The sequence below is a fragment of the Ursus americanus genome, chromosome 14 (assembly GCF_024610735.1).
Source record: "Ursus americanus isolate L20-20 chromosome 14, mUrsAme1.1.p, whole genome shotgun sequence".
NCBI classification, from domain to species: Eukaryota; Metazoa; Chordata; class Mammalia; order Carnivora; family Ursidae; genus Ursus; species Ursus americanus.
Window position 1 is genome coordinate 49,845,936 of NC_142140.1, and position 14,092 is coordinate 49,860,027.

At 39.7% G+C, this 14,092-nt stretch overlaps 1 protein-coding gene across 1 annotated transcript; it reads right to left on the reverse strand.

Annotated features, from left to right (window-relative positions):
* Positions 1–2,428: 2,428 nt before the first annotated feature.
* LOC123801786 (olfactory receptor-like protein OLF4) lies at positions 2,429–3,436 on the reverse strand. Its single transcript, XM_045812025.2, has one exon. The coding sequence runs from the start codon at positions 3,434–3,436 to the stop codon at positions 2,429–2,431; it is 1,008 nt and encodes a 335-aa protein (XP_045667981.2).
* Positions 3,437–14,092: the final 10,656 nt, after the last annotated feature.

The window sequence follows — 14,092 nt, forward strand, 5'->3', positions numbered from 1 at the left end:
AGAAGGTAAGATGTTGGGAACCAGGGTCTGGGTGAAGGGTCAATGGGGAGTTAGTGTTCCATGGGGACAAGGGTTCAGTTTGAGACGATGAGAAAGTTCTGTAGGTGGATTGAGGTGGTGGCTGTGCAATAGGGAGAAAGTCCCTAATGCCACATAACTGGATACTTCAAAATGCTTAAAATAATAAATGTTATATATATTTTACCATGACCAAAAAAAAGATGAAAAAAGATGGGCATACTCTAAAAGAATGTCAACGCCATCTATAGCTTCATATGGCATAGAGGAAGGAATCCAAAGTACAAGGAGACAGGGGCATTGTGATGGGCTTATCTTGTGTCATTCAAGACCTCAACCCTAAAGGATACCCAAAATCAGAGTTCAAAGGACATAAAATTAATAAGATCATTAAGAAGTAACTTGGTAAGGCTATAATGGCCTCCTTGACAAGCTCTACAGAGCTTCTCCCACATAGGACAGTTACCATGGACACGTGCGAATTGAAATGGATTTGTCCTTGGATGCCTCAGTGACTCAGTCAGTTAAGCATCTGCCTTTGGCTCAGGTCATGGTCCCAGGGTCCTGGGATCAAGTCCCACATCAAGCTCTTTGCTCAGTGGGGAGCCTGATTCTCCCTCTGCCTGCCACTCACCTTGCTTGTACTTGCCCGTTTGCTCTCTGATACATAAATAAATAAAATCTTTTAAAAAAAAGAAAAGAAATGGATTTCTCCTGAGGTCAGCCCATCCTGAACTGGAAGAAGCAATGTCCAAAACCATCTGAGGTACAGTATTCATAGTTCATGTAAGAATTAATCATTCATATCTAAATTAGGTGAACTACAGGGATTTCTTGAAATGGCAAATTCCTCAAGGTGTCTCCATGAAGCAAAAATGGTAGGCAGCTTACTAACGGCCCATCCAATCTGAGCAGCTAAAAAATAAAACAATAACAACAAAAATTCTAATTCTCATGAAGAAAAGCTTGACCGGAGTCACCATGATGGGTCATTATCTCTACTTGACTCTCAAACCTGAAACAGTTCACTGACCCAGAATCTCAATTGATGGATGATGCATGAGTGAAGACTACAAAACAACAACAAGTGCATTACATTTTCCTCCAAACTCAACCCAAAGTCTCTGAGGTGATGGTGTTGGTTAGCTTATAATGGCCCATGAAGACTGTGGTCTGAACTAAAATTGGTAGCTTGAAATGGGGCAACATTATACTGTGGAAACACAAATGCTACAAGTAAGCTCTCTTCTTTATTCCATTTTTCATATTTTCCTCCTTTCTTCTTGCTTTCCTTTCTTTCCTTGTGTTTTCTTTTGAGAGAGATCCTTAAACATTTATCTGAATACTAGCGATCGAAGGGACCTATGGACTTTCACCCAGAAAACTGTGAACCAGGTAATAGGAAGTTACCATTATAGCTGACAAATCCAAGTGGAGGTTTCTGGGGACAGGTCATGAGGAGACATTTGTCTTTCTCTGCCTCACAAAGCACAGGTAAGGTTCATACATTTATCCTTCTATTACTGCTTAATTTCTGGGGTGCATCTTTACAAAGACTTAGCTGGCAATAGGCAGAATATCTGTATTGCTTTTGTGATCTGTAAAAGGACTATTATGGCAGGAGGTGCTGAGGGAAATCACCAGGCAGTGTTGTTTCCTACCTAAATACTAAAAGAAAAGTAATAAAACATCCCTGGAGTAAGTACTGAGAAGGATACCATTGGCCTGAAAAATCAGGAGTTGTAATTTCTATTACCTACACACTTAATTTATGGTTTGAACTGTGTAATTGAAAGTTAGGTACTTCGTAGTGAATGTGGATTGTTGCAAACTTAATCGCACAGGTTAAGGTGAAGTTCCCTAAATGCCCCTGCCATTGCAGATGTGCTCTCTTTCTGGGGTGGATTGACAAAACCTCTGGATATAGCCACTGCTATGTTAAGTGGCTTTTTTCCCAAAGCAGATCCTCTAATGGATAACTGCTTTCACCTGAGGGAGGAAGCATTCCACATTTATTCCTCTGGCTCTTCCTATCACATTCTAAGTACTCAATGGTCTTATTATTTATTTGTTGCTAAAAATTCATGCAGAGGAATTTAATGACTTATCAAAATTTTTTAAAGGAAAAGACCATAAGAGAGACTCTTACTAATGGAGAACAAACCAAGGGTGCTGGAGGGGAGGCAGGTAAGGAAGGGCTAGATGAGATATGGGCATTAAGGAGGGCACCTGTAGTGATGAGCAATGTTCATTGTGTGTAAGCGATGAATCACTAGATTCTATTCCTGAACCTAATATTACACCATCTGTTAACTTAAAAAAAAAAAGTTGGTCATTATGTATGAATAATTAAAGAGACCAAATACTGTAGAAAGAAAAACTGCAAATCCTCTATGAACTTATACAAATATCAAAATCTAGGTCTTCTAGGGTTTTGAGTCCATTTACTCATGCCTTTGTCTTGAAACAAAGGATCCTTATGTGCAGAGAATGTCTCTCTGCTAAAGAGCTTTATTAGGGCCAGCTTTATGTCTCTGTTCCTTAGACCATAGATGAAGGGGTTCAGCATGGGTGTAACCACCATGTACATCACTGAAGCTACGGCAGTTGTCCTGGAGTTTTGTGAAGCAGCAGAACTAAGATACACACCAAAGCTTGTACCATAGAATAAGGAGACAACCAAGAGGTGAGACCCACACGTGGAAAATGCTTTATACTTGCCCCCAGAAGATGAAATTTTCAAAATGGAGGTTACAATTCTAGAATAAGAGAAAAGGATGCCAATGAGTGGAAGAACCCCCAGAAGTCCACTTTCAAGATAAATCACCAGGTTATTGAAGAAGGTATCAGAACAAGCAAGTTGGATCACCTGATTAAGTTCACAGAAAAAGTGAGGTATTTCTATCTGTGTACAAAATGACAATTTCAAAACCATTAAGCCATGTAATAGAGAGCCAAAAACACTCAACACCCAGCACACCAGAAGCAGGATGCAGCAGAACTTGGGGTTCATGATGACCGTGTAGTGCAGGGGGTGACAGATGGCTACAAACCGGTCATAGGCCATCACTGTCAAGAGAAAGTTGTCTAATCCCGCCAAAAGCATTAAAAAAAACATCTGTGTGATGCAGCCTGCATAGGTGATCACTTTTCTCTGTGTCTGGATGTTCAGCAGCATCTTGGGGACAGTGGTGGAGGTGAAACAGATGTCAGAGAAGGACAGGTTGGCGAGGAAGAAGTACATGGGCGTGTGGAGGCGGGAGTCCGTGACAATGGCCAGGATGATAAACAGGTTCCCACTGAAGGTGACCAGGTACATGGACAGGAACAGCCAAAAGAGGAGAGGCTGCAGCTTTGCCTCTTCTGAAAGCCCCAGGAGGACAAATTCAGACATTTGGCTTTGGTTTCCTTGTTCCATGAAGCTGAAGACACTGCAGAATTGGGAACAAGAAGAATTCAAATTTAGCCACAAGTAATGATCAAGAAAGTAACAAGAAGGAGCCAAGGTGGACTTCAGTGGGTGAATGGATAAATAAACCACCATGGTTCCAGATGATGGAATATTATGCTGTGCTTAAAAGAAATGAGCTATCAAGCCATGAAAAGACATAGAGGAACCTGAAATACATGTTATTAAGTGAAAGAAGTTTATGTGAAAAAAGCTACATACAGTATGATTCCAACTACATGAAATTCTAGAAAAGGCAAAAATATGGACACAGAATAAAAGATAAGTGGTGGCCAGGGGGTAGAATGGGAGTGAGAGTATGGAAGAGGTGAGTTTTTAGGATTTTTAGGGTAGTAAAAATTATCTGTATGATACTATAAATATGGATACATGGGAGTTTTTTGTACCAGTCTCAGTATCTCATTTACCAGTGTTGTGACTGGACCAGTCCTGTGGCTCTTATTATAGTTGCAAGATACCCTCAGCAATAACCATCAGGAAACTCTGAAAAAATATATTGAGGCACCTATGTGGCTCAGCTAGTTGAGCATCTGACTCTTGATCTCAGCTCAGGTCTTGATCTCATGGTTGTGAGTTCGAGCCCCACATTGAGATCCGCGCTGGACTGCTCACAAGTCCTGGAAACCACGCAGCACACCTGGGGCTGCACAGTGAGATCGCAGATAGAGTGTGAGCATGGGCCTGGGGTTCTTGTTCTACTGGGGTGAGGGAGGGGGCCTAGGGTTTCACTGGTTCACTTTTTATTTGTAAATGTAAAACATATGAGCAGGAATTTAAGTAAAAAAGAGAAAAAGGGGTGAAAGTCAGTTATCTAAATCAACCAGATCCCTAAGGCAAAAACAAATATATATATTAGAATGGGGGAGTCCTGGTTCTTTGTTTAGTCATGGCACTGGCAATGTGATTTTTGTTTCTGAGAGAGCCATATTTGTAGTGATTGTCTGAGCAACGGTCAATAACATTGCAATAACATTGTATAGTAACAGATGGTGACTACACTTATCATGGTGAGCATTGAGTCAATATGAATCAATGAATCGATATGTTGTACATTGGAAACTAATACAACATAATTATACTTCAATTAAAAGATGAAAAAGAAAAGAGATTAAGTCAGGCACTTGCATTACAAAAAAAGAAAAACCAACTGTCAGGGCTTCGCTACAATGTCATTATATAGTTTCTCAAACCACAGAATGCACAGCACCAAGAATGAACTATAATGTGGACTATGGACCTTGGTTGATTAAAAATGTATCAGTGTAGGTTCATCAATTGTAAGAAATGCACCACTCTGGTGGGGGATGATGGTAATGAGGGTAGCTATGACTGTGTGGGGGAAGGGTAATATGGAAAATCTCTCTAATTTCCCCCTCAACTTTTAAATTAAGACTTTTTTAAAGAGCAGTCTTAGATTCACAGCAAAAATTATATATATATGAATGAATTTTATATATTATATATAATTATATATTATTAGATTATGTATTTATACAATATTTATATAATATACATCATATGTAACATAATTATATATAACAAATTATATATATGGACAAAAAATAAGAATAAATAAAAATTTAAAAGTCTTAATTTTTAAAAGCTTAAAAATGAAAGAAATGCCGATTTTATTTTAAACACATTTAATTAGCTAATTCCTATATATTATCCATAAATCTAGTTTCTGTTAGCAGAAAATTTCAGGGAATCCCAAATTCTCCATCTTCTGCTTGATGCTGAAACTGATTAGCCACTCTTGCTCTTAATCCAAACATTTTCCCAAGGTATTATTTTCCTCTGCAAATCTCCTGAGACTTTCTTTTGTCCATCAACAACTATCTTTGGCCAATTTTTTTAATAATAATTTTTTTATTATGTTATGTTAGTCACCATACAGTATATCCTTAGTTTTTGATATAATGTTCAATGATTCATTATTTGCATATAACGTCCAGTGCACCATGCAATATGTGCCCTCCTTAATACCCATCACTGGCCTATCCCAATCCCCCACCCCCCTCCCCTCTGAAGCCCTCAGTTTGCTTCCCAGATTAATTATTTTGTGCCGATTATTGTTGAAAGCACTGAGAATCAACAGTTAAATTTTTTTTTAATCTTTGCCCCTTATTAGTTTTATTCTAGGATATTTTTGTGGCTGGAGGAAACAGAATATCAGTAAATAAGTAAATGATATTTCATGTGGTGATAATTATTGTTAAGTAAAATCATACAGAATGATGAGATTGTAGAGTGGAGAGAGAATTCTTCTTTTAATATTTACTTCTAATTAGAGACCAATAAGAAAAAAATCTGGTCATTGCGATACAAGCCCAAGATTTATCTAAGAGAAGAGCATTTAAGACAGAGAACTATCCAGTGCAAAGTCCCCAGTATAGCAGCATTCCTGGCATCTCTGGAAAACAGAAAGGGGGGTGATGTGAATGGAATGGGTACAACAGGTATAAAGGTTGAAGGTAAAATAAGAGGAGAAGCAGGAGGTCAGAACATCCAGATGCTGTGGAAAGCTGCTAACACATGAGCTCTCAAGTTGCTGCTTTTTACAAGTATATATTGTTAAATATAATATATTTAAGTGCATATATTATAAATAATGTATATAAATGATATATAATTTATCCCTCCATAAACTAAATTTATCTCCCTTAAATTCCATTTTCTCTAAATTCTGCACTTTCAATTGTAGAATACAAATTCAGCATAGGATATATGCTCAACTTGTTTCCCCTTTACTGGTAACTTCCCTTACTCTATCTACACACACACTCAGAGCCATGACAATGGTGTTGTGTCCTCCCACATCTGAAGCATAGATGAATGGGCAGCAGAGGACACTCTACAAGATAAACTTATTAGCTCACTTTCTTCTGAGAATTGAGTTTTGTAGTCAAACATTCATTAATGGGATAGCCATGCCTGAAGGAATCTCAAGAATGAGCCAACTCTGAAGCAGGGAATTTTGTGGTGGTCTTCTGCTATGTGCATGAAGAGGGAGAGAAGACTAGTCTACAGAGAGGGAGAGAAGAATGAAACCAACAAGAGGGAAGAAAAGAAAAGGCTGCATTCAACTGAGAGTGGGAGTGATGGGGAATCAACTTCTTTAGGTGCTGGTAATGCTACACATCCAAGTTATAGTCCCCAGAATGCCCAGAAAAAAATAACAATACTGTTAATACCCAACTTGATAATATTTTCAATCTTTATGGCCTAAAAGGATTCATATCCTCACAGTATCATAATAACTTACAAATAAAGATCAATAAAGTTTTTTCAATAAAAAATTGAAAATACACATAGTAAAATTGAAATATTTCCAATGATTTTTTTCAAAGTCCAATGAGTTGCAGAAATGTTTTGTATGTGAAAAAGTCATTTTTAAAAAATATTATAGAAATGCTAGTAAATTCTAGCAAATCTTTAAGGAAGAAATTATACCAATTGTTCATAATACTTCCAGGAAATAGAAGCAGTCAGAATACTTCTTAACTCATTCTCTAAGACCAATATTAACTAACACTGGAACTAAAGATGTTACAAGACAGGAAAACTACAGGCCAATATCTCTCATGAACATAGATGTATAATCTTCAACAAAATATTAGCAAATCAAAATCAACAATATGAAGAAATGATTTGACACCAAGACCAAGTGGAATTTATTCCAGATATGTAATATTGGATCAATATTTGAAAATAAATGCAATTCGTGCCTAGAGTTAACAATATAGAATTTTTTCTTGAAAATGTATTAACCATGAGATACTATGGACTCTGGGAACCAAAGTGAGGGCTTCAGAGGGGAGTGGGGTGGGGAAATGGGATAGGCTGGTGATGGGTATTAAGGAGGGTACTCATTGCATGGTGCACTGGGTGTTATACACAACTAATGAATTATGAAATTTTAAATCAAAAACCAGGGATGTACTGTATGGTGACTAGCATAATATAATTTAAAAAATTATATTAAAGCCTAAAAAAATGAAAATGTATTAATAGGATAATACTCTCTAGCTCCCCCCATCCATGTAGTTGCTTATTCAAAGCAAAGTAAGTCAGTCAGAGAAAGACAAATACCATATGATCTCACCCATATGTGGAATTTAAGAAACTAAACAAACAAAGGGGGGAAATCAGAGAGAGACAGAGAGAAAGAGAGAGAGAGAGAGACAAACCAATAAGCAGATTCTAAGTGTAGAGACCAAACTGATTGTTGGGGGGGTGGGGGGTGATGAGTGAAATAGGTGACTGGGATACACTGTATATTAACTAACTGGAATTTAAATAAAAACTTGAAAAATATAATAAAAACTTTTTTAAAAATAAAAGGAAGTAAAGGTATACAGACTGAGAAGGAAGAAATAACTATCTTTGTTCACAGTTGACATGATCGGCCATGTGGAAAATCCCAAAGAACCAACAAGAAAACCCAAGGAACTAATTAGCAAATACAGCAAGTTTGTAGAAAACAATGTAAAGTTGCAAAAGTTAATAACTTTCCTACATACCAAAAATGAACAACTGGAATCTGAAATTTAAAAACATGCCCCAAAAATGAAATACTTAGATAAATTTAAAAAGATAGGTGCAGAACCTATATGTGGAAAACTATAAAAAATGAAAGAAATCACAGAAGATCCAAATAGGTGGAGAGATAGCCTATATTCATGGATAGATTGGGAGCACCAACGTTGTAAGAATTCAATCTTCCCAACTTGATCTATACATTCAATGCAATCCCACTCAAAATGCCAGCAAGCTATTTTGGAGATATCAACAAACTGATTCTAAAGTTTATATGGGAAAGAAAAAAGACCTACAGTAGCCAACACAATAATGAAGAAAAGGGGGAAAGTTGGAGAACTCACACCCTGATTTCAGTACTTACTGTAAGCAACCTACAGTAATCAAGACAACATTATGTTTGCAAAAGAATAAACACATGGATTAATGGAACAGAGTTAAAAATCCAGAAAAGGGGCACCTGGGTGGCACAGCAGTTAAAGTGTCTGCCTTTGGCTCAGGGCATGATCCTGGCGTTATGGGATCGAGACCCACATCAGGCTCCTCTGCTATGAGCCTGCTTCTTCCTCTCCCACTCCCCCTGCTTGTGTTCCCTCTCTCTCTCTCTGGCTGTCTCTATCTCTTTCAAATAAATAAATAAAATCTTTTTTTAAAAAAATCCAGAAAGAGACCCATGCAAATAGAGGAAACTGGTCTATGACATAGAAGCAAAGAAAATTCAAGTGAAAAATTCAATGATATTTTCAACAACTGAAGCAAGAATAATCAGTCATGCACGTGCAAACAAAACAAACCTAGACACAAACCTTACACCTTTCACAAAAATTAATTCAAAATGTAACATACACTTAAAATGCTAAACTATAAAACTTTCAGAAGAAAGCATTGGAGAAAATCTAGGGGTCTTGTGTTTGGTAATGAGTTTTTAGATACAACACCAAAAAATAATTCAAGAAAGAAAAAATTAAGTTGGACTTCAAGTAAAATTAAAAACCTCCACTTGCAAAAAGCATTGTTAAGAGAAACAACACAGACCAGCCTAAATAACCACGGAATCAGCCTGAGACGAAGGAAGATACATCTGGATCCCTACAAATGAACATCTCCAGCGCTGAGTATTGAGGTACCACGACGGGAGCCATAAAACCGCGCACGGATATCGGAAGATAAACGGAAGGGGGAGGGAGCCGCCGCGTTTGGGCGCCAGGAAGCGGCAGCCACCTGCGCGGGGGAGCGGGCGGACCCGTGGTGGGCACCCGCGAGAGAGTGGACTGAGACCGGTGAGCCGTGAATGCGCACCACCAGGCATCTCGCGGAACACCGGAATCCCGGTGTGCTCACGGGATCCAGACTGAGACCAGGAGCTCCCGGAGCGTGCGCGGGGCGGCTGGCAGCTGGCGGGCCACCTGCACGGGGGAGCGAGCGGACTCACGGTAGGCTACCCACAAAACAGCAGACTGAGACCCTGAACCAGGTGCACGCGACACCAGGCTTCTCATGGAACTCCGGAATCGAGGTGTGCTCACTAGGCATAGACTGAGACCTGGAGACCCGGGAGCACGCGGGGCGGCCGGTGGCTGGCGATATTAGAAACACAAAGGACAGAGATGCGCCAGCCATGGAAGTGAGGGCAGGGACGCCGGGGGTGGGGCGCACATCCCGGGATGCTGCAGGGTTGAGCAGCACTAACAGTAACAGAGATAAAGTGGCCAGAACATCAGTGGAGAACGGGCCGCAATCCCGCTGTTCTGTGACAATGCAGCCTCTGCTGCTCTGACTCTCAGAAGAGGCATAGCTGACCGCCAGGGAAAGCTGCCAGAGAACAAAAGCCTGGAAATACCGGCTCACAGCGTGCCCATCCCCATCCCCCCTTGCGGGGGACACGAAGACTCTACCCAAACAGGGTTGCCTGAGTATCCGTGTGGCAGGCCCCTCCCCCAGAACACAGAAGGCAGGCTGAAAAATCAAGAAGCCCACAACCCAGGGCACCTGGGTGGCGCAGTCATTGAGCGCCTGTCTCGGGCTAAGGGCGTGATCCCAGCGTTCCGGAAAGGAGTCCCTCATCGGGCTCCTCCGCTGGGAGCCTGCTTCTTCCTCTCCCACTCCCCTGCTTCTGTTCCCGATCTTGCTGACTGTCTGTCTCCCTCTCTCAGATAAGTAAATAAATAAAATCTTTAAAGAAGAAGCACACATCTCTAAGATCCCTATAAAACAAGGGGCACGGCCTGGGACCCAGTCAATAATTTGGGCTCTGGACAACCACACAACCTCTCCTCATCAGAATGACAAGAAGGAGAAGCCCCCCCACAAAGAAAAGACAGTGAGTCTGTGGCCTCTGCCACAGAAATAACGAATATGGATGTAACCAAATTATCAGAAATGGAATTCAGAGTAACAAAGGTCAAGATGATGAGTAGACTTGAAAAAAGTATTAAGGAAAATGTTACTGAGAATATAGAATCCCTAAGGGCGTAAATGAGAGCAAATTTGACAGAAATTAAAAATTCTATGAGCCAAATACATTAAAACTAGAGGCTCCTACAGACAGGGTCACCGAAGCAGAGGAAAGGGTTAGTGAATTGGAGGATGGGTTAATAGAGGAAAAAATGAAAATAGAAGATGCTTTTAAAAAAATCCACGCCCATGAATGTTGGCTACGGGAGATTACTGACTCAACGAAACGATCTAATGTTAGAATCATCGGCATCCGCGAGGGGTAGAGAAAAACAGAGGTCTAGAAGAGATATTTGAACAAATTGTACCTCAAAACTTCCCTAATCTAGCGAGGGAAACAAACATTCGTGTCCAAGAGGCAGAGAGGACCCCTCCCAAGCTCAACCACGACAAACCTACGCCACGTCACGTCATAGTGCATTTCGCAAATATTAGATCCAAGGATACAGTATTGAAAGCGGCCAGGGCAAAGAACGTTCTCACGTACCAAGGCAAAGTCATCAGAATTACGTCAGACCTGTCTACACAGTCCTGGAATGAGAGAAAGGGTTGGGGGAGCATTTTTAAAGCTCTTTCAGAGAAAAACATGCAGCCAAGGATCCTTTATCCAGCAAGGCTGTCATTCAGAATTGATGGAGAAATAAAGACATTTCAGAATCGACAGTCACTAACCAAGTTCGTAACCATGAAACCAGCCCTACAGGAGATATTACGGGGGGCTCTATGAAAGTAAAAAGGCCCCAAGAGTGATACGGAACAGAAAGTCACAGCCAATACAAACAAAGACTTTACTGGCAACATGGCATCATTAAAAGCATATCTCTCAGTACTCAGTCTTAATATTAATGGCTTAAATTCTCCCTTAAAAAGCCACAGGGTTGCAGATTGGATGAAAAGAAATGACCAATCCATTTACTGTCTACAAGAGACTCATTTCGAACCCAAAGATGCATTCAGACTGAGAGTAAGGGGATGGAGTACCATCTTTCATGCAAATGGACCTCAAAAGAAAGCTGGGGTAGCAACTCTCATATCAGATAAACTGGATTTTAAACTACAGACTATAGTTAGACACACAGAAGGGCACTATATTATTCTTAAAGGAAGTATTCAACAAGTGGATATGATAATTATAAATATATATGCCCCCAACAGGGCAGCCGCAAGATACACAAGCCAACTCTTAACCAGAATAAAGAGACATATAAATAAAAATACATTAATAGTAGGGGACCTCAACACTCCACTCTCAGAAATAGACAGAACACCCTGGCAAAAACTAAGCAAAGAATCAAAGGCTTTGAATGCCATACTCGACGAGTTGGACCTCATAGATATATATAGAACACTACACCCCAGAACCAAAGAATACTCATTCTATTCTAATGCCCATGGAACATTCTCAAGAATAGACCATGTTCTGGGACACAAAACAGGTCTCAGCCGATACCAAAAGATTGAAATTATCCCCTGCATATTCTCAGACCACAACGCTCTGAAATTGGAACTCAAACACAAGGAAAAACATGGAAGAAACTCAAACACTTGGAGACTAAGAACCATCCTGCTCAGGAATGACTTGATAAACCAGGAAATCAAAAATCAAATTAAACAATTTATGGAGACCAATGAGAATGAAAATACAACAGTCCAAAACCTATGGGATACTGCAAAGGCAGTCCTAAGGGGGAAATACATAGCCATCTAAGCCTTACTCAAAAGAATAGAAAAATCTAAAATGCAGTTTTCATATTCTCACCTCAAGAAGCTGGAACAGCAACAGAGGGACAGGCCTAATCCACGCACGAGGAAGCAGTTGACCAAAATTAGAGCTGAAATCAATCAAGCAGAAACCAGAAGTACAGTAGAGCAGATCAACAGGACTAGAAGCTGGTTCTTGGAGAGAATCAATAAAATTGACAGACCACTGGCAACACTTATCCAAAAAAAAAAAGAGAAAGGACCCAGATTATTAAAATTATGAATGAAAAAGGAGAGGTCACAACGAACACCATTGAAATTAGAAGGATTATTAGAAATTTTTATCAACAGCTATATGCCAACAAACTAAGCAATCTGGAAGAGATGGAATCCTTCCTGGAAACCTATAAACTACCAAGATTGAAACAGGAAGAAATTGATTTCTTAAACAGGCCAATTAATTATGAAGAAATTGAGTCAGTGATAAACAACCTTCCAAAGAACAAAACTCCAGGCCCGGACGGTTTTCCTGGGGAATTCTACCAAACATTCAAAGAAGAAATAATACCTATTCTCCGAAAGCTATTTCAAAAAATAGAAACAGAAGGAAAGCTACCAAACTCATTCTATGAGGCCAATATTACCTTGATCCCCAAACCAGGCAAAGAACCCCTCAAAAAGGAGAATTACAGACCGATTTCCCTAATGAATATGGACGCCAAAATCCTCAACAAGATACTTGCTAATAGAATCCAACAGTTCATTAAAAGGATTATCCACCACGATCAAGTGGGATTCATACCTGGGATGCAAGCGTGGTTCAATATTCGCAAATCAATCAGCGTGATACATCATATCAACAAGAAAAGACTCAGGAACCATATGATCCTCTCAATCGATGCCGAAAAAGCATTTGACAAAATACAGCCTCCTTTCCTGATTAAAACCCTTCAGAGTGTAGGAATAGAAGGTACATTTCTCAATCTCATAAAAGCCATCTATAAAAAGCCTACTGCAAATATTATTCTCAATGGGGAAAAGCTGGAAGCCTTTCCCTTAAGATCAGGAACACGACAAGGATGCCCACTCTCGCCACTATTATTCAACATAGTACTAGAAGTCCTTGCAACAGCAATCACACAACAAAAAGGGATCAAAGGTATTCAAATCGGCAAAGAAGAAGTCAAAATGTCTCTCTTCGCAGACGACATGATACTCTATATGGAAAACCCAAAAGAAGCCACTCCCAAACTATTAGAAGTTATAGAGCAATTCAGTAACGTGGCGGGATACAAAATCAATGCTCAGAAATCAGTTGCATTTCTGTACACGAATAACGAGAACGAAGAAAGAGAAATCAGGGAATCCATCCCATTTACAATAGCACCAAAAACCATACGTTACCTTGGAATTAACTTAACCAGAGACGTAAAGGACCTTTATTCTAGAAACTATAAATCACTCTTAAAAGACATTGAGGAAGACATAAAAAGATGGAAAGATATTCCATGCTCATGGATCGGAAGAATTAACATAGTTAAAATGTCCATGCTACCCAGAGCAATCTACACTTTCAATGCTATCCCGATCAAAATACCGAGAACGTTTTTCAAAGAACTGGAACAAATAGTCCTTAAATTTGTATGGAACCAGAAAAGACCCCGAATCTCCAAGGAACTGTTGAAAAGGAAAAACAAAGCTGGGGGCATCACAATGCCGGATTTCGAGCTGTACTACAAAGCTGTGATCACAAAGACAGCATGGTACTGGCACAAAAACAGACACATAGACCAATGGAACAGAATAGAGAGCCCAGAAATGGACCCTCAGCTCTTTGGGCAACTAATATTTGATAAAGCAGGAAAAAACATCCGGTGGGAAAAAGACAGTCTCTTCAATAAATGGTGCTGG